This window comes from Silurus meridionalis, chromosome 23 (assembly GCF_014805685.1).
Source record: "Silurus meridionalis isolate SWU-2019-XX chromosome 23, ASM1480568v1, whole genome shotgun sequence".
NCBI classification, from domain to species: Eukaryota; Metazoa; Chordata; class Actinopteri; order Siluriformes; family Siluridae; genus Silurus; species Silurus meridionalis.
Window position 1 is genome coordinate 7340634 of NC_060906.1, and position 23916 is coordinate 7364549.

The 23916-nt window shown below is 37.5% G+C and overlaps 1 protein-coding gene across 4 annotated transcripts; it reads left to right on the forward strand.

The window, feature by feature from the left end:
- Window positions 1-944: 944 nt before the first annotated feature.
- LOC124376508 (adhesion G-protein coupled receptor F1-like) lies at window positions 945-21808 on the forward strand. Of its 4 annotated transcripts, none has more exons than XM_046835629.1 (19): window positions 945-1121; window positions 6566-6670; window positions 8687-8735; window positions 9878-10015; window positions 10186-10368; window positions 11476-11511; window positions 13466-13572; window positions 13887-13951; window positions 14055-14191; window positions 14314-14514; window positions 15961-16164; window positions 16311-16469; window positions 18034-18212; window positions 18314-18490; window positions 19080-20435; window positions 20986-21027; window positions 21309-21368; window positions 21445-21502; window positions 21596-21808. In XM_046835629.1, the coding sequence occupies exons 1-19, from the start codon at window positions 960-962 to the stop codon at window positions 21676-21678; spliced, it is 3501 nt and encodes a 1166-aa protein (XP_046691585.1). In that variant the 5' UTR covers window positions 945-959; the 3' UTR covers window positions 21679-21808. The 4 variants fall into 4 exon arrangements, with proteins under 4 accessions (XP_046691585.1, XP_046691586.1, XP_046691587.1 ...); XM_046835630.1 differs by having other exon boundaries at window positions 6569-6670; XM_046835631.1 differs by lacking the exon at window positions 21309-21368.
- Window positions 21809-23916: the final 2108 nt, after the last annotated feature.

Consider the following 23916-nt stretch of genomic DNA (forward strand, 5'->3'; position numbering starts at 1 on the left):
ATACAATCAGCTGCTGTAAATGTTACTTTGCATGTTAACAACATCAGTTACTGTTTTCTAGAATATTACATTTAACCGAAGGGTAATATGACTAATAGGGCTAATGCTTGATTTTGATGACATGCTATAGCATTTTACAGAATGCCGTTTTGTAGTCAGCCTGACTAGCAGCTGAAGCCGAATAGCTAAGAAGGAACAGTAGCTCAGCTATGCTTTGGCTGTCAATATTAGCATATGATCATTCTTTCTCCTTGTGCATCATCAGACTAACAGATCCACGTCTGGGGTGAATGCGCCTCAACTCTCTCTCTACCAAAGTAAAAAACTGAATTAAATGATTTAAGATGTTTAAGGTGGTGTAAGAATTTGTCTTCTGTAAGGTACAATGAGACCGTTCTGGACATTCTATCTCTGTGACACGGCCACAGCAGTGCTGAACATCTACATATCTTGTTCACATTACACTGTTGATTGAAACCTGCATTCAAATGGACAAAAATATCGGGACACCTGGCATTTCCAGCCATATTTCTTTATTTACAAAACTGTTTGCACAATTTTGGTACAAATTAGGAGGCTGCTTGTATAGAATGTATTAGGGTGTGGTAGCATTGAATTTTCCCTTCACTTGAACATATACTTTACCTGGGTTCGAGTGGAAGATCTCCTGCTATAGAGCTCCAAACTCAACCCTATGGGGATGGTTTAAAATGCTGACTGCACCACAGGCCTTTTCATACACTCATTTTACTAATATGGCTGAATGATCACAAATCTTTCCATAAGAGTAGTTTTTATATAACAGCAAAAGAGTAAATGTGGAATGGGATGTTAAAAGAACACCGCTCTTTTGCTCAGATGTCCCCAAACTTTTGTCTATAAAATGCAGCTATTTTCGTCAAATGTACATTTCTTGATCATTGTCCTACGTGTGTTATGATTGCTGCATTAAACATTTGATGGCGAGAAACTCAGTGGACCGTATCATTAGTGAGGTGTATGTTCCAGGAAGGCTTTTGTATTTGTTGTGTATGCAGGTCAGAGGAGTGAGAAGTGAGAGTCTTGTCTCCTGGAGTCGAGTGATTAGTGGACGCTCTCCAGAGCTGGTTGTTCGAGTCAAGGTAAAAGCATTTGATATTTTTCTCTTTTAAATTAAAGTTGTAGGGACACAAATTTGCCTGTTCATATGTCTTCCTATGTCTCAAACCTGTACTAATGCAACATTTTTTATATATCTCTATGCATGTGGTGAGTTTGTTAGAGTTTTCCTTTATTTTGGTGACATTTTACAAATGCAAATTATTGCTCCTTTGCATTATGGTGACAGAATATGAAGAAAATATATAATATACATTATATAATCCAGTCAAAGTCTATTAATATATAATAATGAGAGAATAAAATTATTACGTATGAAAGTAAAGTATTATTAGAAATGACTTGATTTAATGTTGCTGTCTAAACTTAAAATCTAAATATATATATATATATATATATATATATATATATATATATATATATATATATATATAATTTTTTTATTTTTTTTTAATAACAACATTTTTATGTGCTTTTTGAACATTCCATTCTACACTTAGTCCCCATTTGCTGTTATAATAACTTCCACACTTATGTTCCACTAGATTTTGTGGACATTTGTACTTATTTAGCTACAGTGGTGTTAGTAAAGTCAGGTGAGGAGACCTGGGGTAAAGTGTTCAATATGGTGGAGGTCAGAGCTCTATCACAGGAGATCTTCCACTCCAACTCATGTGAAGCATATCTGCTGACATTTCCATGCTGGGACATGCTTGGTTCACATCTTATGCAACTCTATGCCTCCACCTTTGTGCTAACAGTTTGGGAAAAAAAGTCACATATATCCCTGAAAACATCAGGTGTCCAAAAGTTTTGGCCACAGAATATAATTTGGTATATTTTTTTTTGAGGTTTTACAGGAGGTACAAGAAGACGTGTTTCGGTAAAGTAGGCGGAGCTAACGCATTCTTTTAATTCTTTTGTGTGACTACAGTATAAAGGGTGGACACGCGGTAGATTCAAGTTCTGGAAAATGTTGACCTAAAATGCATGTACCTGCTGTGTATTTTTAAATGCACATACCACTATTTCTATTTCTAAGTACTACAGTTTTTGTTTTCATGAAGCATCATAATAGTCATATCATATATATAGCCAAAGGTATTGGGACATCCGCAATTTTAATTCAAATCAATTTAATTTGATTCTTTTTTATTTGTATAGCGCTTTTAACATTGAACATTGTCTCAAAGCAGCTTTACACAGATAATGTGGTGATTAAAAGTAAATATGTTCTTTATAAGTGTAAGTTTGTCCCTGATGAGCGAACCGGTGGTGACTGTGGTGAAGGAAAAACTCCCCGAGATGGCATAAGGAAGAAACCTTGAGAGGAACCAGAGAGGGAACCCATCCTCATCTGGGTTGCACTGAATGTCCATTTATAGCAGATATACGATGTTGCGGGGTACAGTGATGATGATCAGAAGCGAAAAATAGTCCTGAGTCAGTGTAGCAGACTGTTGACATTAACTACAGTCCAATCCATCCTCAAAGCTCCCGTTCTTACTCCGGAATTTCATGGAACCACCCAAGGCGTTAGTGAGAAACCGTCCCAAGCTGCACGGAGTGGCCTCCAGTCGAAGAGAACATTATTCAGAGGCAGGCCTGGACGAGGTGGGAAGAGAGAGATAGAGCGAGAGAGAGAGAGAGAGAGAGAGAGAGAGAGAGAGAGAAGAGGGTGACAGGAAGAGAAGGATATGGATTATTATGTGTCTTTATTGTTGTATGCAAATTAATATCACTGTGCAGTTTGGACTCCGGCAAGACTCCAGCCATATGTTGTTCTTACCCGAATTTTACCATTTACAGAATATACTATTGGTATATCTTATGGTTTGGTGTCCACAAACACCAATGGTAGGTGTCATTATCGCATATTTGTTAGTTTCCTTTTTTTATTATGACCTTTACAAACCACACTTGCAGCCAAACACATTGTATTAAATGTATTTACAATTTTTCTCAGTTGCTTTGGAGCGTTTCTCAGCTCAGAAATGAAATTTTTAAAACTACTTGTTCAATCTTCACATCATGAGTCACTTGTGCTCATCAGAAGAACATTTCTTGTTGCTCTGTACAAATTGCGTATGTTTTTGTACATTCATTTAATCAATTGTGTAGTTTGCTTTGTGTGAGTTTGCTGTTTCCTACATTATCAGTTGTTTATGTCATATTGATCAAAATATATTATAATTATTTTAACCTGAATAGTTTTAACCCCTAAAACATCTCAGTATCAGTTCATTGCATAAATCATTGAATGTAACATGGTTAAACCAGTTGTTGTTGTTTTTTTAATCTGACTTGAATTGATGAAATGTGCAGATGAATCTTGAATGTCACTAATGAAGGCGAGTGAACTGCATCAGATCAACCAATAATCAACTAGTTCTCTAAAAGATGTTAAAGGTAAATCTCATGAACCTTCAATTGGCGACAGACAGCAAAACACAGAATTACACATTTCTAAAAATTTTAAATGTATGAACAACCAGGAAACAAACACTATTACAATACAGTAAAAGTGTAAATCCTGTCCAGTCTTCTATAATCAATATAAATCAAATATGCAATCAAATAAATACATTTGTGCTGCTGAAACTCATAGATGGCAAACAGAAGAAATTCAACTTTGTGCATTTTCAGTCATTGTAATCCAAACAGTAGTTTATATCAGGAAACACTGAAACTGACAAAAGGCCTAAACATTTTAAATATCTTGTTTGTGAACAATGACAAAATGACTTATTCTTATTCTGATTGCAAGAGATGTGCATTGACATATTTACTTTTTACAAATTGTTTTGAGAAATGCACTTCTTTGCAAATATTAAGGCTGATTCGAGAAATGTTCAAAAGCAACTGAAAAAAATGTAGTCCTGTTATTTATTTTTTTGTTTTTTTTATATATATATGTAAGGCACAATATAAGTAGATAAATATGGAATATATATTTACCAAATGTGATATGTACATTGTATATACAATTGTACAGATCTTATACACAGTGTGTTGCACAGTGTACTTACTGAATCAGTATCCTAGCAGTGTATTGTGGTGCAGTGTGGTGCAGTGTAGCGGTGAGATGTATAGCGGCACAGTGCAGTGTAGCGATGAGATGTGTTGCGGCGCAGTGCAGTAAAACAGTGTGGTGCAGTGTAGTGGTTAGATGTGGTGCAGTTTAGCGTTGCTGTGCAGTTTAGCAGTAATGTGTGTTGTGGCGCAGTGTAGCGGTGCAGCGATTAGATGTGTTGTGGCACAGTGTAGCGGTGAGGTGTGGTGCAGTGTGTGCTGTGTAGCAGTGAGATATGTTGCAGCACGGTGCACTGCAGTGTAGCGGTGAGGTGTGGTGCAGTGTGTGCTGTGGCGGTGAGATATGTTGCAGCACGGTGCACTGCAGTGTAGCGGTGAGTGTGGTGCAGTGTGCTGTGTAGCGGTGAGATATGTTGCAGCACAGTGCACTGCAGTGTAGCGTGAGGTGTGGTGCAGTGTGTGCTGTGTAGCGGTGAGATATGTTGCAGCACGGTGCACTGCAGTGTAGCGTGAGGTGGTGCAGTGTGTGCTGTGTAGCGGTGAGATATGTTGCAGCACGGTGCACTGCAGTGTAGCGGTGAGGTGTGGTGCAGTGTGTGCTGTGTAGCGGTGAGATATGTTGCAGCACGGTGCACTGCAGTGTAGCGGTGAGGTGTGGTGCAGTGTGTGCTGTGTAGCGGTGAGATATGTTGCAGCACGGTGCACTGCAGTGTAGCGGTGAGGTGTGGTGCAGTGTGTGCTGTGTAGCGGTGAGATATGTTGCAGCACGGTGCACTGCAGTGTAGCGGTCAGGTGTGGTGCGGCGCGGCACAGTGCAGTGTAGCAGTGAGGTGTGGTGCGGCGTGGCACAGTGCAGTGTAGCGGTGAGGTGTGGTGCGGCGCGGCACAGTGCAGTGTAGCGGTGAGGTGTGGTGAGTGTTCGTGACCTGCCCTAAGGTTGAAGATTTTTATTTTTTATATATATATATATATACTGGAGCATAGGGGGTAAGGGTCTGGCTCAAGGGCCCAAGAGTGGCAGCTTGGCGATACCGGGGCTTCTGATAACCCCAACCTTCTGATCAGTAACCCAGCACCTTAACCACTGAGATATATATATATATATATATATATATATATATATATATATATATATATATATATATATATATATATCTCACATCACAATTTTGTTCCATATATCTGTAAATTGTACATAAAATATATATATATATATATATATATATATATATATATATATATATATATATATATATATATACTCTTATCTTCTATGTTGCCTGTTGAAAATCAAAAAGACATCTAATGAGACCAAATTACAACTACAGGTGAATTTTAGATTTTATAGATGAATTCTTAAAGGATTATAAATTATGTAAAAAAAAAACCAAAAACAAAGTCAGGCTCGCATGAAATCCAGTTCAGCCTAAATGTTTAGCAAATATGACGCTTAAGATTGTTTTCCTTTAACACACTGGTCATGGGGGAAGGTAATCATTCTGGGTGCATTGTTGACAGATTCTGACCAGATCATGGCTGTGAACTTCCAGACCTTGTGTTTAATTAAGCTCATTAAAAGAGCCAGGCAGAACTAAAGCGCATTTGACGGTTTTAGAGAGATGTGGGCTCTGACAATCTGAGCAGACGTCTACACCACTAGATCTTTTTTAAGTGTTAAATGATTATACACTCTGACCATAAAACTGATGTGCTTTTTTAACATTTAGTTCCACATTTATTCCCTATTACCTGTTATAATATCTACACTCTTCTGGGAAGATGTTGCACTGGATTTGTGGAGATTCATTCAACCACAAGAGTGTTAGTAAAGTGAGGTAGTGATGTAGGTAAGGTGAGGAGGCCTGGGGTTCAGTCAACATTTACATTTATCCCAAAAGTTTGGAGGTAATAGATTTGAGGTCAGAGCTCTATCACGGGAGATCTTCTACCCTAACCCATGTAAAACATATCTTCATGGAGCTGGCTTGGTGCACGTTTAGAACTCCTAATCCGTTACAATTGTGTGCCTCCAACTTTGTAGTAACAGTTTGGAGAAAACCATATCCAAAATATGACTGGAAAAGTCAGGTGTCCCAATACATTTGTTCATATAGTGTAGCTAAGATCAGAATGTAGATGGGCAAGATGACAGCTGTGTGACACACAATAAGGAGATCAAAACCTGTATAATGTACGTTCTATAGAGTATAAGATGGTGGACCATATCCGATTTTTGACAACAATGAGCAGACAGGTGTAACAAAAAAACAACTAGAGGATTTCAAAAGAATGACATTAAGAACAAGCAGCAGGTCATCATCAGCAGCAGCAGACCCAGCAGGCCATAGCATATTGCTCCCATGATGTTTCAGCCCTGATTTAGTCTTTTCACTGCGTTTCTTTTTTTAACTGTGTTTCTTTTCACTGCATAGAGAAGATGACATCAAACCGCCTTGTGACATTTGCAGCTTTCTTGCTAATGACAACGTGTGTTGTGGAAACACAAGGATTCCTTGAAACATCGATCTACACCTCTGAGGTAGCTTTACAGTATACAGGAGTGACTAGAAATGAAAAGTACATGGGGGTATTGAGGGTACTGCCCACATTAGATATGGATAATCGCATTGTTACAAAAGAAGTACTTGAGACCTCCGAGTTTTTATGTGACATCTGTTGTGGGAATTTGGTGAAAAACATCAAAACAAAGTACTGATGCTTTAGTAAATAAGAATTTGCTACTTGTTAGGATTCAACAGCTCTGCATGCTACTGAGAAAAAAAATATTCTCTTCATCATAATCTGATACATCAGATTTGCAGTTAATTCATTAATAATTCACAATGCAATATAATGTACACCACGATCAAAATTAGAGAACAATTTATAAACAATTGAACAATTCTAAAATAATGTCATCTTCACTGCTCAACAGTTGAAGGAGTTTTTGTCCTGTCTATACCATGCTATGAGAACACCTTTTCCACAAAATAACTAAGGCATTTAAAAAAATTTTGCAGAAAACACACTGATCAAAATTAGAGAACAACAATGACTGTAGCATGAAAAAAGATTACAACAAAATTTTCTGAAGGTTACAACAGTCAGCAATTAGTAGGAAGTGTACAGGCCTCTGCTCTGAATGACTTCAGCACATCTGCAGCCACAGGACAGCACTCGTCTCTCACACTGCTCTGGTGTGATTTTGGTCCACTCTTCTTCCAGTCTCCTCCACAGTTCGGTGACTGTAGTGGGTTTCATGGCCATAACTTTGTCACCAAGGATTTTCCAGAGGTTCTCTATTGGGTTGAGATCAGGACTCTGGGCAGGCCATGTCATTATTTCATTGTTTTCAGTTTCAAGGAACGGCTTTACCCGTTTTGCTGTGTCATGATGCGTTGTCCTGCATGAACACTGCGGGCTGATTGGGTGATGAACGCATAGAAGGAACCATATGTTGTTGAAGAAGGTTCTGATAAACATTTGCATTCACTCTGCCATGTAGCTGTATAAGAGGCCCAACTCCTGCTGCAGAAAACATGCCCCAAACCATGACACTCCCTCCTCCACTTTTCACTGACTTCTTTACACACTTTGGGTTCAGTCTTTCTCCAGTTGGTCGCCGAACATAATGTTTCCCATCGGACCCAAATAAATTAAACTTGCTTTCATCACTGAAGTGAACTTTGGACCAGTTCTCCTCTGTCCACACAACATGCTTAGTCTAGCCTTTTGATTCTTTCTGCTAATGAGAGGTTTGGTCACTGCAGAGTGGGCTTTCAGTCCAAATGCTCTTAAACGTCAAGACACTGTATGAAGAGACAGATCCTTACCCTGTTCAGTGATGAACTGGTGAGCAATTCCAGCTGCAGTCTGGAAACGATTGCCCATTGAGATCCTCCGCAGTATCCTGTCCTCTCTTGTACATGTCTTCCGTGGACGACCAGACTTCTTGGCGGACTTGAATGAGTTTGTGATGTTGTAAAGATTCAATATTCTTGAAATCACAGATTTGGAACGACCAACTTGTCTTGCTATGGCTGATAGGGTAATCCCTTTGGCCTTCATCTGGACAACCTGCTGCCGGAGGCTTTCAGTCACTTTAGAACGGCCCACCATCTTGCAGAGTCAGTGAAACTGGAAGTTAGGCTACCAGTAAAATAGGGGTTGACAGATAATCAAGAATATTAGCACCAGGTGCCAGATTAACACCAATAACTGGGAGGTATCTGAAAGTGTTCTCTAATTTTGATCAGTGTGTTTTCTGCAAAATAATGTTTTTTTTTAAATGCCTTAGTTAATTTGTGGAAAAGGTGTTCTGGTAGCATGGTGTAGACAGGACAAAAACTCCCACTGTTGAGCAGTGAAAATGACATTATTTCAGAATTGTTTAATTGATTATACAATGTTTATACATTGTTCTCTATTTTGATTGACACTCTATATATAAATATAAATATATATATATATATATATATATATATATATATATATATATATATATACATATGTGTGTTTTATGTTTATATGTTTATAAACAAATTTCCATTCTCAGCTTAAATCCAAAGACGGCCACCCCAACCAATTGAGACAAAAACGACAATGTAAGCACGAAAATAATTTTTTTTTTGATAATTTTAATGTTTTATGTGAGATAATGTTTTATTATATTATTTATAAGAAGAAGGATTTGAACATAACACACACACACACACACACACACACACACACACACACACATACTGTATATCTATATCTATATCTATATCTATCTATATCTATCTATCTATATCTATCTATCTATCTATCTATCTATCTATCTATATATATATATATATATATATATATATATATATATATATATATATATATATATATATATATGTCCAGGAGAAATTTACTTCCCTGAGATTTATTTCAGATTTTTTATTCCGGTTAGTGCCTGTTACATACTCTATACAATGCACAAAAACTAAAGGGAGGCAAAATTTATCCACTAGGGGGCAGTGTGTGACAGTAAAGCATAAAAACTTAATAACATTAAAAAAAAAAAAAAAAAGCCTAAATTCTGTAATATTTGAAGGTGTCTGTCCTGGGGTGCAGTCACTTCAATTTCAATTCAACTTTATTAGATAGATAGACATAGACCCAAAGTAGCTTTACAGAATTAAATAGATTATAAATATACATTTTAGCATCAAAATTAGTCCCTATAAGTGAGCCAGTGGAAATAGAGGCAAGTTAAAACTCAGTGAGATGGTATGAGAAAAAGGTCTTAAGAAGAACCGGACTGAGAATCCATTCTCATCTGGGGGACACCAAATGTTCATTCATTTTACTCTCATCATGGTTGAGGTAATCAGCTGTTCACTGAGGGATTATGTTCATGGCAATTGCAGACCCGAGCCACTGGAGCAGTTTATATTAGTTGATACTGTTTCACGGTTCTGGGATTAACCTTTAACCTCATGGATCTTTAGGTTGTTCATGTGGAACCATCCTCAGCAGCACAAAGTGGTCTCCAATCAAAGAGAACACTATACAGTGGTAGGATGAAACAGAAATGGACAGTATCATAGTCAGTGTTCCAATTCATCCCAAAGTTGTTCATTAGTGTTGAGAGCAAAGGGGCATTGCCATGCTGGAACAGGTTTGGGTCTTCTAGCTCAAGTATAGGAAAAAGTTAATCCTACCAAAAGACATACTGTATAATTGTGTTCCTAATGACTGTTTTATTGTCTTCCAGCCAGTACATATGCACTGGAATACATTGTGGTGGTAGAGATAAATGTTTCAGAAGTGATTTTGATACAGCAGCTCAAGTCATCAGTCGCTGTTCAGTTAAACAACTCGACTCGAATCTCTACTGTGGAAATAACAACTGGTAAGTTTGGAACTTACGGTCCATTTTATTTATTTAAATATTTACTTATTTTTTTTAAAAACAATACATGAAATTATTGTACTCCTTTTGATTCATTAAGAAACAATCCATTTCAACGTTAAAAAAAAAGTAGTTTTTTTGTTTTTGTTTTTTCATTCATTTTTTTTCAGTGTGCCAATTAAATAATTCTGGATTCCAGTGCATGTGTGAGGATCAGTATTTTTGGCCATGTGACAAGTGCATGCAATATGGGCAATGCAACAACAACAACAACAACACCGCATCCTCATGTAATTGCATCAATGGTGTTCCAAATGATGGACAGTTCTGCCAGCCACTAAATAACATAGCAAGTAGGTACTATGATAAATGGTGCACTTAATGAAATGAAATGTTTAAAATGAAACTAATTAACACTACAGACTTTCTGTACAATCTTTGCAAATGTTTTTTTTTTTAAGAAGAACAAGAAGCAGAGTATTTGCTGCGAGAATAATTAAATATCCTATAGTTGTTGATAATGTATTTGTTTTAATCCATTAGCTTTATAAAGAGACACTAAGACTATACAGTATAATTAGACAATCCTTTACATTGGTTGTGCTTGAGCATAAAAATAAATCCCTTAGTTTTGAAAACAGACTGTCAATGCAATTCAATTCAATTAAATTTTTATTTGTATTGCACTTTTAAAAATGAACATTGTCTCAAAGCAGCTTTACACAGATAATGTGATGATAAAAAATGAATAAGATGTTCTTTATAAGTGTAAGTTTGAAGGGGAAGATGAGCAAACCGTCAAGTTTCATATAAATTAATTGGCAGTAATGAACTGTAGTTAGCAGTAAAGTAACATACTGTATTGTAACATATACACAGAAATTGGGTTGATGTTACTGAAGTAAAGTGTGTATATATGAATTGAAGTGAAATAAAACATATATAATGTATATATGTATGTATACATATAAATACAGACAGAGAGAAAGAGACAATATAAAAATGCTGTTTCTATCAGGGAAACCTAACCAGAGGTTTACACACACAAAGGCATAGTTCATATCAGTTTTTCCATTTTCTAGGGTAAATGTTACGCAGTTTTAAACAGTTTTGTAATTACAACCAGATTCTTCCAGGTAAAATGGGTTTAATAATAATGTTCGGGGATTTTTCAAAGATTATTTTGATAATCTGGATTATTTTCTAAACCCTTTGGGAAAGAAATTAATCATGAACAGTATTTATAGGCCAACATCTTAACATGTAGTCACTTGACATAGTCTGTTGTGTCCATACATTATTAAAATATAATGAGGAAGTGATGATTGGAACAGATTTGATTAATTCTTTACACAGAGATATTATTGATTGATTTAATCATTCAATCAATTCATTAAAAATAATTTCCAAATAGTTAAATTCAGTAATTCAAAAAGTGTTTTTCTTGTTTTGCCTTACAGATGGCAGCACATGCACAACTCCACCTGCACCGATAGGTAAAGTAGTGAACTGTTTCATCCCATGTAGTATTATTCAGATTTTATTTTAATTTATGGATAGAAGATTGATAATTATATGACCATTCACCAATCAGACCATTCACTAATCAGACCATTCACCAATCAGACCATTCACTAATCAGGCCATTCACTAATCAGACCCTTCACCAATCAGGCCATTCACTAATCAGACCCTTCACCAAACAGACCATTCACCAATCAGACCATTCACTAATCAGACCCTTCACCAATCAGACCATTCGCTAATCAGACCATTCCCTAATAAGACCATTCACTATTCAGAGCATTTACCAATCAGACCATTCACTGACCAGAACATATATTAATCAGACCATACACCAATCAGATCATTTACTAATCAGACTATTCACCAATCAGACCATTCACTAATCAGATCATTTACTAATCAGATGGTTCCGAATCCCATTTCCTTCGTTTGGACAGGTCATGGTGGTGAGTATTGTGTAACCATCCTCTCAATCCAGTAAGAGGCATCAGGGGTGATCTGATGTTATTAGACACACAAAGCACAGATTTTAAAATATGTGCTGAAAAAGAAGAAGAACAAGAAGCAGAGTATTTGCTGCGAGAATAGTAAAATATCCTATAGTTGTTGATAATGTATTGCCAGTAATGACCTGTAGTTGGCAGTAAAGTAACATACTGTATTGTAACATATGTTACTGAAGTGAAGTGTGTATATATGAATAAAATAAAACATATATAATGTATATGTATACATATAAATACAGACAGAGAGAAAGAAAGAGAGAGAGAAAGAAAGAGAAAAAAAAGAAATGAGATAAATAAAGATAAATGTGTTTGGCTTAGATGGGGTCCATGTTTGGTGAACACGTTCTCAATCCCAAATTGTCACATATGGACGTGAATGTCATGGTCCCATAGACTTCTATAGAACCGAAGCTTGTGGCATGAAAATGTGACGTGTTACTTAAGCAGATTGCTCCGATGTTTTTTATTTAGCTCTCCAACTTCTTCTTCTTCTTTCGGCTGCTCCCATTAGGGGTCGCCACAGCGAATCATCCGTCTCCATACTACTCTGTCCTCTACACCTGTCTCTTTCAAACCAACTACCTGCATGTCTTCTTCCTGCTCTCCTTCCCCTTCTTCGGTCAACAGTAGCCCAATTTCCACCGGTACCCTGTTGGCTAACGATACCTGTGGCGGTCGTTGGTAACCCGGGCCTTGACTGATCCAGTATGAATTTCTGATTTGTGATCCGCATGTTTGATTTGGCACGTTTTACGCTGGATGCCCTTCCTAACGCAACCCTCCCCATTTATCTGGGCTTGGGACCGGCACTAAGAGTGCACTGGCTTGTGCAACCCTTTTGATTTTACAATACACTCACTGTCTGATATCAAAGTGCCGTCTGTGAAACAGCATTCAGAAACACGTTCTCACTAACCCTACCCTTACCTTAAACTAACCCTACCCTAACCCTGCACATTATAACATGTCACCAAAGGGGTCCACAGGGCGTCAGAAAATGACGCCAAGGATCATGACGAATGCGTCCGTATGTGAGTTGGGAGTGAGAATGTGTAGGTTTGGCGTGTGCATAGTCCTGACAGAGGAGCATGGTGGTGGGAGTGTGATAATATGATACTGGCTCCAAGAAACTTGGTAGGAAAGAAATATTCCAGGGTGATCCAGAGCACAGCCAAGTACGTCACCTGACAAGAAAGACCAACAAAACTCCTCCAGAAAAGTGCAGGCACAAAACAAAGCTCTTACTCTAGAGGCTGTATTTTAATAATCGATCTAAACTGGAGTCTGAGAAAGGAGTCTGCATACTTTTCCTTTGCTTCAAAGGATTTCCAGTTTTCTTCCACCAGTACAAATAAATGCCTTGTCAGATTTGTTGTGCAGTTGTGCCCTAATTCCCTCTTTGTTTTTTTTCTGTTAGAGTTTCAGCAAAGTATGTCGCTGACTTTAGATGAAAAGTTTGATGTTGCACTCACCAACCCAAACAGTGCGACGTACAGTAAATATAATACCACACTCGTGAAGGCAGTGAGTAACTTATTGAATAAAAATAATAAATAAGGGAATATATTACTGGGTGGTATAAAATATTATGCTCTTATTTCTTTTTACGAAATTTTTTACATTCAAAGTGACCATTATTGACCCAGTGAATAAATACTGATTATTTTAATATATAACCAGTAAAATAAATAAATATATATATATATATATATATATATATATATATATATATATATATATATATATATATATATATATATATATATATATATATAAACCATTTTTAAGGAATATTCAGCTACAATCGGTAGAACTTTGATATTTATTTGCTCTTTCAGATTGATTTTAGTTATAGAAACATGACCGGCTACAAACCTGGCTCAGTAAGAATTCTCAGGTTCAGGTAAACAGTTTGATTCTCTAAACTCCAGCAATGAATTGAAATCATGTTTATTTCCTGCTTTACATTGAATTGGTAAATTGTGTGTGTGTGTGTGTGTGTGTTAGGCTGGTAGTGTAATTGTAGACTTTACAATCAACACCACTGTAAAGGAGCCTGACTTCAAAGCCGCAAACTCTGAGCTCTCTCAGATACTTACTTTGAATGGATTTAAAGTTGCTGAAAACGCTTTTGCGTACAGTGGTAAGTGTTTTATTCCTTTTTTAATTTTTATTTGTTCACTGATTCTATCACATTTCAACGTTACCTTGTGCTAACGTTCTTGAAACTAAACCGATTAGGTGATTAATGTTCTTATATTTCAGAGGAGTACGACCTGCTGAATAGCTCAGGACAAATATACCCTCTGCAAGACTTGCAGTTAATTTGTGCTCTCCCGATTGATGTAATGGGAAACATTCAATGGCAAGTGAACGGAGTTGATCCTTTTCTAAATCCTGTGAAATACAGGCTTCTCAACAACAACCGCACTCTTATAGTCAACAGTGTGAGTGCAGAAGACACTGGTAAGTCACTGATCGTTCACACTTTGAGGTGGATATTCTATGAAATCTGTCATATCATTTTCCTGAAACAACACTACATGACAAAAGTTTGTGGACACCTGACCATAAAGTTAGTATGTGCTATTTTGAAAATCCCATTCAACTTTTAGTCCCCAGCTATAGTGCTGTTATAATAACCTCCACTCTTGTGAGATGATGTTCCACTAGATCTTTTTTGGAGATTTGTGACCATTTAGGCACAAGGCTGTTAGTAAATTCAAGTACTGATGTAGATGAGATGAGGAGGCCTGGGTTGCAGTCAGTACTTACATTCATTCATGTTAAGTATGGTTGCGCTCAGAGCTCTATAGCAGGAGATGTTCCACCCCAACCTATGTAGAGCATATTTTCATGGAATTGGCTTGGGAATATTTCATGCTACAGTGGAACCCGGTTATGTCGATGTCCTAGGGGGTCGCCAAAAAGCATCGAGATAACCGATGATCGAGATAAACGAAAATCAAAATGGCGGCAGTATATTAATGTGCTTGAAATTTCTTTATGTACATGATGTGCGTTAATAAATGAGAATGTGCATGCACGTGTTTTTGAGGTTTTTACACAACAGCGTTGCCGTGATTTGTTTGATGAAGGCATGCTATAAAAATACATACAGTACATGTTTATCTGTCAGGAATCCACCTGCCACGCCCCCTTCGGCCCCCTTCAGCGTGTCAGGTGTTTTCTCGGCCGCTTTCTCTGAAGCTCCCGGCTTCAATAGCGCACATATGGTGCTCGTTTAGCATCATCACCAGCTCCAATTTAAACTTCCACACTCTCACTGTCCGTTATTGTTGGTATATGTTGATTCACGGCGGTCGTTGTTATCGCGCATGCGTATCCCGGTACGTGCCTTCCCACCTGCACTCTTTTAACGGCTGTGCTTTTCTTCCCAAAGCCCCGCCGCGCCCCTACTAACACTACGAACACTAGCACTAACTAACAGCAGAGATTCACCAGTATACAATACAACACTTGTAGCAGCTGTAAGGCTTGATTTTTCCGCCACTTCCGCGAGTTTTCTGCGGCTGCACCGAGATAACCGACGTTAAATGTCAAAATTTGCCCCCTTTGTGCTCGAGATATTAGGGTTCGGGGACATAAAAAAAGCCATAACCGATAAAAAATGCTTAGAAAAATCGAGAATTTGGCGGTTCCACTTCAAAAACGTCGACTTAATAGGGTTGTCGAGTTAACCGAGGGTGAGATAACCGGTTCCACTGTACTACATCCAAAGAAATCCTCAACAAATGTGTTCCTTCAAGAGTGTGGGGAAGAACTGAAATGTCAAGTGTCCAAATACTTTTGTTCCTACAGTGTATTCATGAAAAATTAAGGTCCAAACTTTTCTTCCTTTCTGTTATTTGATGTTCCTCAATGCTTGTATATCTACACACCTCACCACAGGGACATATGAATGCATAAGAACAGGCAATTCCCTCAGCCATATCCAGTGGCAAAGACTTGTGATCCCGCCCTATCCCAATATCCAAGTAGATCCTGATAAGGTGTTTAAATGTGGCAATTTGTCCATACCGCTACAATGCTGCGCCCAAAACAGCTACACAATTGAGTGGACCAAGGACTCCATGACTTCACTGACACCTCCAGGTAATACACCAAAACAGATTTATTTCACATAATTAAATCGAGTGCTTTTTTGTTACAGACTGTATTAACAAATACATTTCTTTATTACAAGACACTAAAAGTGCATATAATGCAGAGATAATAGAATTTAGTATTATGTATCACAGGTCCAGGCTCAGGCTGTATCATGTACAGCTATACTGTCTGGAAACAGGATTGTGAAGCCGCTGACATTGCAGTCAGTTTCACATGTCGACTTTCTGACACCAGTCTGAGTGTATTCAATTACAGCTCGAAAAGCATATCGATAGGATTAACCAAAAAAGGTGAGTGAATATAATCTAAAAGAACTGGATTTATTTGCAGTATTTTAATGTCGGTTTACTGACAAAGCTCCTCTGAGCAAAATCTTTTTATTATTATTTTTAGAATCCAGAATTATATCCCATGTGGGGCAGAATTGTAAAGAGTACCTGAAAATCATACTTGAGTAAAAGTATGGATACCTTACTGCAAAACATATTCCTTTATAGGTTAAAAGTCCCCAATTGCAATATGACATGAATAAAAGATTTGAACAGTACTTAACAGTAATGTGGGCTCAAAGATGCACTAGTCCTCGACACCAAGACACAAGACACCTTAACCAAGAACAACACAACAGCCTCTTCAACATAAAACTAAAATCAAACAAGTTAGTTAAACAAAGGAAAACAAAGTTGTATAGCAATCTTTTAAAAAGATATCAATTAACAAATACATTTACAGTATCATGTCACCAGTGTTGTGCTCGTTACTAAGAAATAGTAACTAGTTACAGTTACTCGTTACTTCATTCAAAAAGTAACTCCGTTACTTTGTTGATTACTTACGCCAAAAAGTAATGCGTTACTGTTAAAAGTAACTTTTTAGTTACTTTTTTAAAGAACCTTCTTTAATGTTCCCATTAATGCGCTTTTATGCGTTATGGTCTACAAACACAAAACTGACTTAAACACAAAGTCATTTTTAAACACTATTTTATTTAAGTCAGAGCAGCACAAACTGAATATATCACAAGGGATTCTGAAATAAGTAACAAAACTGAATAATATATTCACAATCAAAAACTAAAGTGGCTTCTGCATCATAAAAGCTGTTGTGTTGAGCTCTTTAAATGTTCCTTTCACAGCTTAAGTATGAAAACTATCAACAATGTAGAACAGAACACCGAGTTTCTGGAGGAGCTTCAACAGATTGGAGTTACTGTTTATTGCAGTAGATACGAGCTTCGAACCAGAAAGACACAGCTTACATTTGACTAAAAATTTTTTTATTTATGCTCAACTAAAGTGAAATAATGAGCATATTTCCACTTTGAGAAACTCGTCTTGCTCTCGCCTCGACTCGCCATTACTCCGCACAGAACTGAATAAACAGAGACATGACCACAGCGTGTCTTCTTGGTGTTTACAGTGGTTCATCAACCAATCCTACAATGCGTCGCTGCTGTAAGCAGGTTAGACTGTAGTCTACACTTCAGCTGAAATTCATTCATTTTATAAAAGTAACGGACAATGCACCATACGGTATCAGAGTTACTTTATTTAAAAAGTAATGCGTTACAGTATTAGTTATTGTTTAAAGTAACTGCGTTACAGTAACACATTACTGCCCAACACTGCATGTCACAGAGGAGAAGAACGATGGGACTATTTTTGCTATCTAGTAGACGCTGCTTTTACATTTTCAGATGTACAAATGTACAGCAAATGTGTGAACAATGCGAGCAATAACCTATTGCATATTTCTTTGGTTGTTATATAATACAAATGAATACAAATGTAGAGTGGTCCAGGTTTATGGGCTGACGGAAACCTAAAAACCCGCACTCATGTTTTTCCCCATCAGCGTTCGACTGCGAAGACAGCAGCTTCGGTGTGGGCTCTGTTAACCAGACAACATTCAGACAATGTAATGGAAATGAGACTGGCATTCAGTGGGCAGTGTGTAATAATGCAGGAAAGTGGAGCATAATATCAGACAACTGCACCCTTCGTGTCATTCAGAACCTGGCAGATCAAGCTAAAGTAATATTATGACTTTTTTTTGGAGATAAAGCATATTTATAATTGGCTAATTTGTAACTTGAATTTGCTCAAATATTTTATCTTTTTTTTCTTAACTCCAGTATTTACTCCCGGAGCAAGTCCCAACATTCATTGCTAACCTTAGTAATGCTGCTACAATTAATTCTGAGGACATCGCCACTGTTCCTGTCAATCTCCTGAAAGTCGTAGATGTACTCAGCACACTTGCGACTATTTCAAATACACAATCATTTACAGTCAACAAAACCGTGATGGTGGTACGTACTGTATATATCGGCATCTCATATTATAATTGATCCTTTTGATTGATGATGATTACATTTATTTCATATGACATACACTATGTGGACAAAAGTTTGTGGACACCTCGTAGTATTTTTTTGAACATCCAATTTCACATTTACTCCCCATTTTTTGTTATAACAACCCCCAATCTCCGGGGAAGATGTTACACTAGATTTTTTGGAGTGTGTTAGTAAATTCATGAACTGATGTATGGTAGGTGATGTACAGTAGGTGAGGTGAGGAGGCCTGAGGTGCAGTCAGTGTTCACATTCATCCCAAAAGTGTTCATAAGGATTGAGGTCAGAGCTTTATAGCAGGAGATCTTCCACTCCAACAAATAGAAAGTATGTCTTCAGGGAGCTTGTGCTCAGTTTTCACTAGAAACGCACTGTACGAATGTTGGGTGTCCCAATACTTTTTTTCATATAGCGTACATAGTGTAAGCTGTTGTTGAAATCTTCTATAGTTAATGTGAATCTAAAGCCAGTTACAGAAAAGCTGAATCCCGAATGTCTTGCTTGTCTCAATTTTCACTTTTGTGTAATTAATTGCATGTTCCAGAATTTCCTCAACACTGTGGACGTCATTACATCAGAGAAAGCCCAAGCGACGTGGACTAGTTTAAACAATGACAAAGCGACAGGAAATGCGAGCTCTGTGCTTCTTCAGTCGATCGAAATTATCGGAAGCAGTTTCTCGGACAATAACTTTTCAATAACAACATCAAATATCCAGCTTGTGAGGAACTTTAACAACCTGATCCAGGGAATCCTTGGCACAAATGCTTCTACTCAGATAGTCATTCCAGAGACTAGCACACCCTTCCCGGTCACAGTCATCATCTTCTCAGCATTTGACAGCGTGCTACCTGTTCGCAATGCGACCTTCAGTGACAGCAATGAAACCAGCACCAAAATCAATGGAGATGTGGTTATGATTAAAGGAGATTCCTTAATAAGCAACATCTCTCTTGGCTACAGTGTTATAAATCAGTCATTAGGAAACCCACAGTGTGTCTTCTGGAACTTCAGTCTTTTGGATGGACTTGGTGCCTGGGACTCTACTGGATGTGAACTGAAGCCAGGAGGTGATCAAACCAAGAGATTAACATGCCAGTGCAACCACACGACCTCGTTTTCGATCCTGATGTCACCGTTCTCTCTGGAAAATGATGCTCTAGCCTATATAACCTACATCGGCGTAGGCGTTTCGATTGGCAGCTTGGTTTTGTGCCTCCTTTTCGAAAGCCTTATTTGGAAATTTGTGTCGAAAACGGATACATCTTACATGCGTCACATCTCCATAGTCAACATGGCTCTGTCCCTTCTTGTCGCCGATATATGCTTCATTATTGGAGCTGCGATAGGAATACCAGGCCAGAAGACACCAGTGGGTCCATGCAGTACCGTCACCTTCTTTATCCACTTCTTTTACCTCGCACTCTTCTTCTGGATGCTGCTGTCTGCACTCTTGCTTCTCTATCGCACTGTGGTAATTTTCTCCAGGATGTCCAGGGCTATGATGATGACCATAGCCTTTACTGTCGGCTACGGAGCTCCATTAATAATTGCCGTCATCACGGTGGCAGTAACAGCTGGAAACGGGGGATACATTCAAGAAGAAAATACTTGCTGGCTCAACTGGTATAAAACAAAGGCTATACTGGCATTCGTGATTCCAGCTCTGCTCATCGTGCTTATAAATCTCCTGGTGCTTATTGTGATCATATATAAGATTGTGAGGAGTGGATTTTTGGCCAGCATTCAGCGAGATGACAAACGTGCCTTAGTAATGATTGCCAGGTGTGTGGGCATTTTAACCCCTCTTTTTGGTCTAACATGGGGATTCGGGATCGGAACCATGGTGTCGTCAGCCTACGGGATTCATGTGGTGTTTGCGGTCCTTAATTCATTACAGGTACCAATATTCAAAATCACCTTCATACACCTTTAATGTAGAAGCTGCAAAGAAATGACAATGAAGTAAAAATGTATGAAATTATAAATGTTGATATGAACTGTCATTTTACCTGTTTAAAATTTTACTTAATAATATACACACTATATGGACACAAAGTATTGGGACACCTGATTTTTCCAGCCTCTTCCTACAAAGTTACTTTGGATTGGGGTGGAGTGGATGATCTTGAGTGGCCTACTATAGAGCTGTGATCTCAACCTGTTTGGATGAATTGGAATGCCGACTGCACCCCAGGCCTTCTCACTTCCACTTACATCAGTACCTGACTTTACTAACATCCTTGTGGCTGAATGATCTCCACAAGCACAAATCTCCACAAGCACACTTTAAAATCTTGTGGAACATTATTATCAATAATCAAATGCGGGCAAAATGTGAAATAAAATGTTCAAAAAGCACTCATGCTAAGGTGTCCGTAAAACTTGTGTCCATATGAAGCATTTGTGTACGGAACTATATGTAATTTATCCTATTTATGTCTCCAAAGGGCTTCTTCATATTAGTTTTTGGGACGCTTCTGGATTATAAGGTATGGTAGTGTATTCTCATACACTAACATTATTTCTCTCTATTTTTTTTTAAGATATTTAAAGAGATAAACAAACTAAAAAGCAACATTAGATCATCTGTAGATTAGCAGTAATAGATTATTAGTAGTAGATCATCAGGAGCAGGAGATTTATATTCTGTTTTTATATCAGCTTTATTCTGAACAGCATGATGCAGAGGATTCAACATGAATGTTATTTCTTATCTATATGAATGCAAAAGGAGGGCATTGAAATACGTTAGACTTTTTTTTTTTTGTAGATTTTTGGCATTCTTTTAGGAAGGTGGAGGCAGATGAACTTTAGCTCTAAACCTAAAGGGGTAAACACACTTTCACAAAATTTCTTAACGCTAACATTGTAAAACTGCACTAAACTGTCACTCCTTTACATTTTAGAGTGTCCTTGATGGATCTTCAAACAGAAGGGGTTTCTATCACTTCTTTCCCAGGAGATGTAAGTAACGTTCATCAACGAATAAAGTTCTTACTCCCAAGGCATAATGGTGTTCTTAATGTCTTAACTACATCCTACATCTTATGATTACAGATGGCTACAACATATCTACAGCAGCCTTTACTTCAGATGCACCATCCAGCAGCACAGAAACGTTTAGGTTCACTGATAAATAATGTGTTTTTACAGCACAGGTATCACCATGAAGATATGCTTTACATGGGTTGAAGTGGAAGATTCTCACCATCTGTTTATTCCGGTTATTGCTAATTAAAATGAATACTAAGACTGTGCTTGCAACTTTGATATAATGCTCGATGTGGGTTTTCTCCAGCTTCTCTAGTTTCATTCGGGTTCCCTTTTTTTCTGACTTAATTTATTTTTATTTGTATAGTACTTTCAACAATAGACACTGTCTCAAAGCAGCTTAACACAGATAAGAAATGTGGTATGAAATAATAAATAAGATTGTTCTTCATAAGTGTAAGTTTCTATCATTATAGAACAATCTATTTATTATAGTCAAACAATGTTGAGGTGTGCAGTGTTGTAGTTCTGAGTCCTGAGTGTAGCAGACTGTTGACATTAACGACAGTCCAATTCCATCCTCAAAGGAGCAGGAACAGTGGTCACTGGTGCCTCAGGAGCATGTTTAACTCAACCGAGAGAAAGAAAGAGAGAAAGAGAGAGACAGAGAGAGAGAGAGAGAGAGAGAGAGAAGAGGGGTGACAGGAAGAAAAGGATATGGTTTATTAAGTCTCCTTGTTGTTGTATGAAAGTTAATGTCACTGTGCAGTTTGGACTGCAGCAAGACTCGCTATGGCAGCATAACTAAAAGAGAACCAGAAGGTAACACAGACATGAGGGATCTCTGGGATAAGCGACGACCCACCACACCACCGTCAACAAACCTGAGTGAACGTGTGAAAGTGAGGGGACGACAGCATACAAATTTCCCAGTTCACCAAACACTCTATATCCATGATCCCTCCAGATCTGGAACAAATCTACAGATAAAAGACTTGAACACTGAGACTGTGTCTGAGTCCTGAACACTGATTGGAAGGCTGTTCCATAATTGTGGGGCTTTATAAAAGAAAGATCTGCCCCCTGCTGTAGTCTTTATTGTTTGAGGTACCAACAAATAGCCTGCACCTAAATTCTAAATTAACTGAAGGTTATTTATGCACTTATTTTAACACCCAGACAGTAAAGCATTACAGTTGTCTAATCTAGATGTAATAAAAGCATGAACTAGTTTTTCTGCATACTCTAACAACATCATATTGCTAATTTTAGCAATGACATCCACAAACCAGGCAGGTAACTTTACTTTCTATGCTAAAAACACAACAAAGCACACCCAGAACTGTTGAGAAGCTAGAATCCTATATAAGATACATATACAGACAACATTCCTCTCACAAAATTTAGCAACTGGTCTCACTTCCTTCCGAACTCAGACTCCATGTCCGAGCAGACAAGTGGCTCAATGTTCAAATCAGTTTTAGCTATTTACTAATTAATTAAAATAAGTTTCAAAACTGCAAATAATACATAAACAAACCAAATGAAGAGATCTTCCAGTCCAGCTTTATTGCAGTCAATTCAGTCCTGTCCCATAGAGCTTTCGGAAGAAAACTTCTTGACAGCAATGCCACCTGTCAGCAATTGCATGCAAGTGCAAAATCAAATGAAAAGATCCCCACTTTTTATAACTCAGACCTAGTGAAATTTACATATTTTCTCTAATATATCTAAATTCATATATTTTCTTGGTAAATTCATCAAATTTCAAGGAAGCCCCGTTTACCTTAATACAATTCTAATTTACATGTACAAAAAAAATCTCTCGATTGTGACCTTTTCTTAAAAAAAAATCCCCTCATCGTGCGCTTTTGATAATAGCAATGCAACAGATTAATTATTACCTTTTTTCTTGCCAACGTCTGATTTTGCTCTGTCTGCAAATCATCCTCTGCTTTGTTTATACATTGTCTAGAAACATCCTACTTCTTCTAGCTTTACCAAACCAGGGCTTTAGTTTAACACACTAGTTCTTTTCTACAAATGTTTCATATTTTTCTTACCTTTTGTCTCTTTCTTAGTTTTTCGTTAAATCTCCTCTGTTCTCAAAAATAATTCTTGCATACCATAATCCCTATTACAGTTTTTCTCAGTCACTTTGAAGCATTTCTCAGATCAAAAATGAAATTCTCAAAACTACTTGTTTAACCTCCACTTCATTTAGTCATTTGTGCTCTTCATAAGAACATTTCTCGTTGCTTTGATCAAATTGCGAATGCTTTGGTACATCATTTAATCGATTGTGTACAAGTGTCTGCTTTTTCCTACATTATCAGTGGTTTATGTCATGTTGTTCAAAATATATTATTCTAGTTTTACCTAAATGG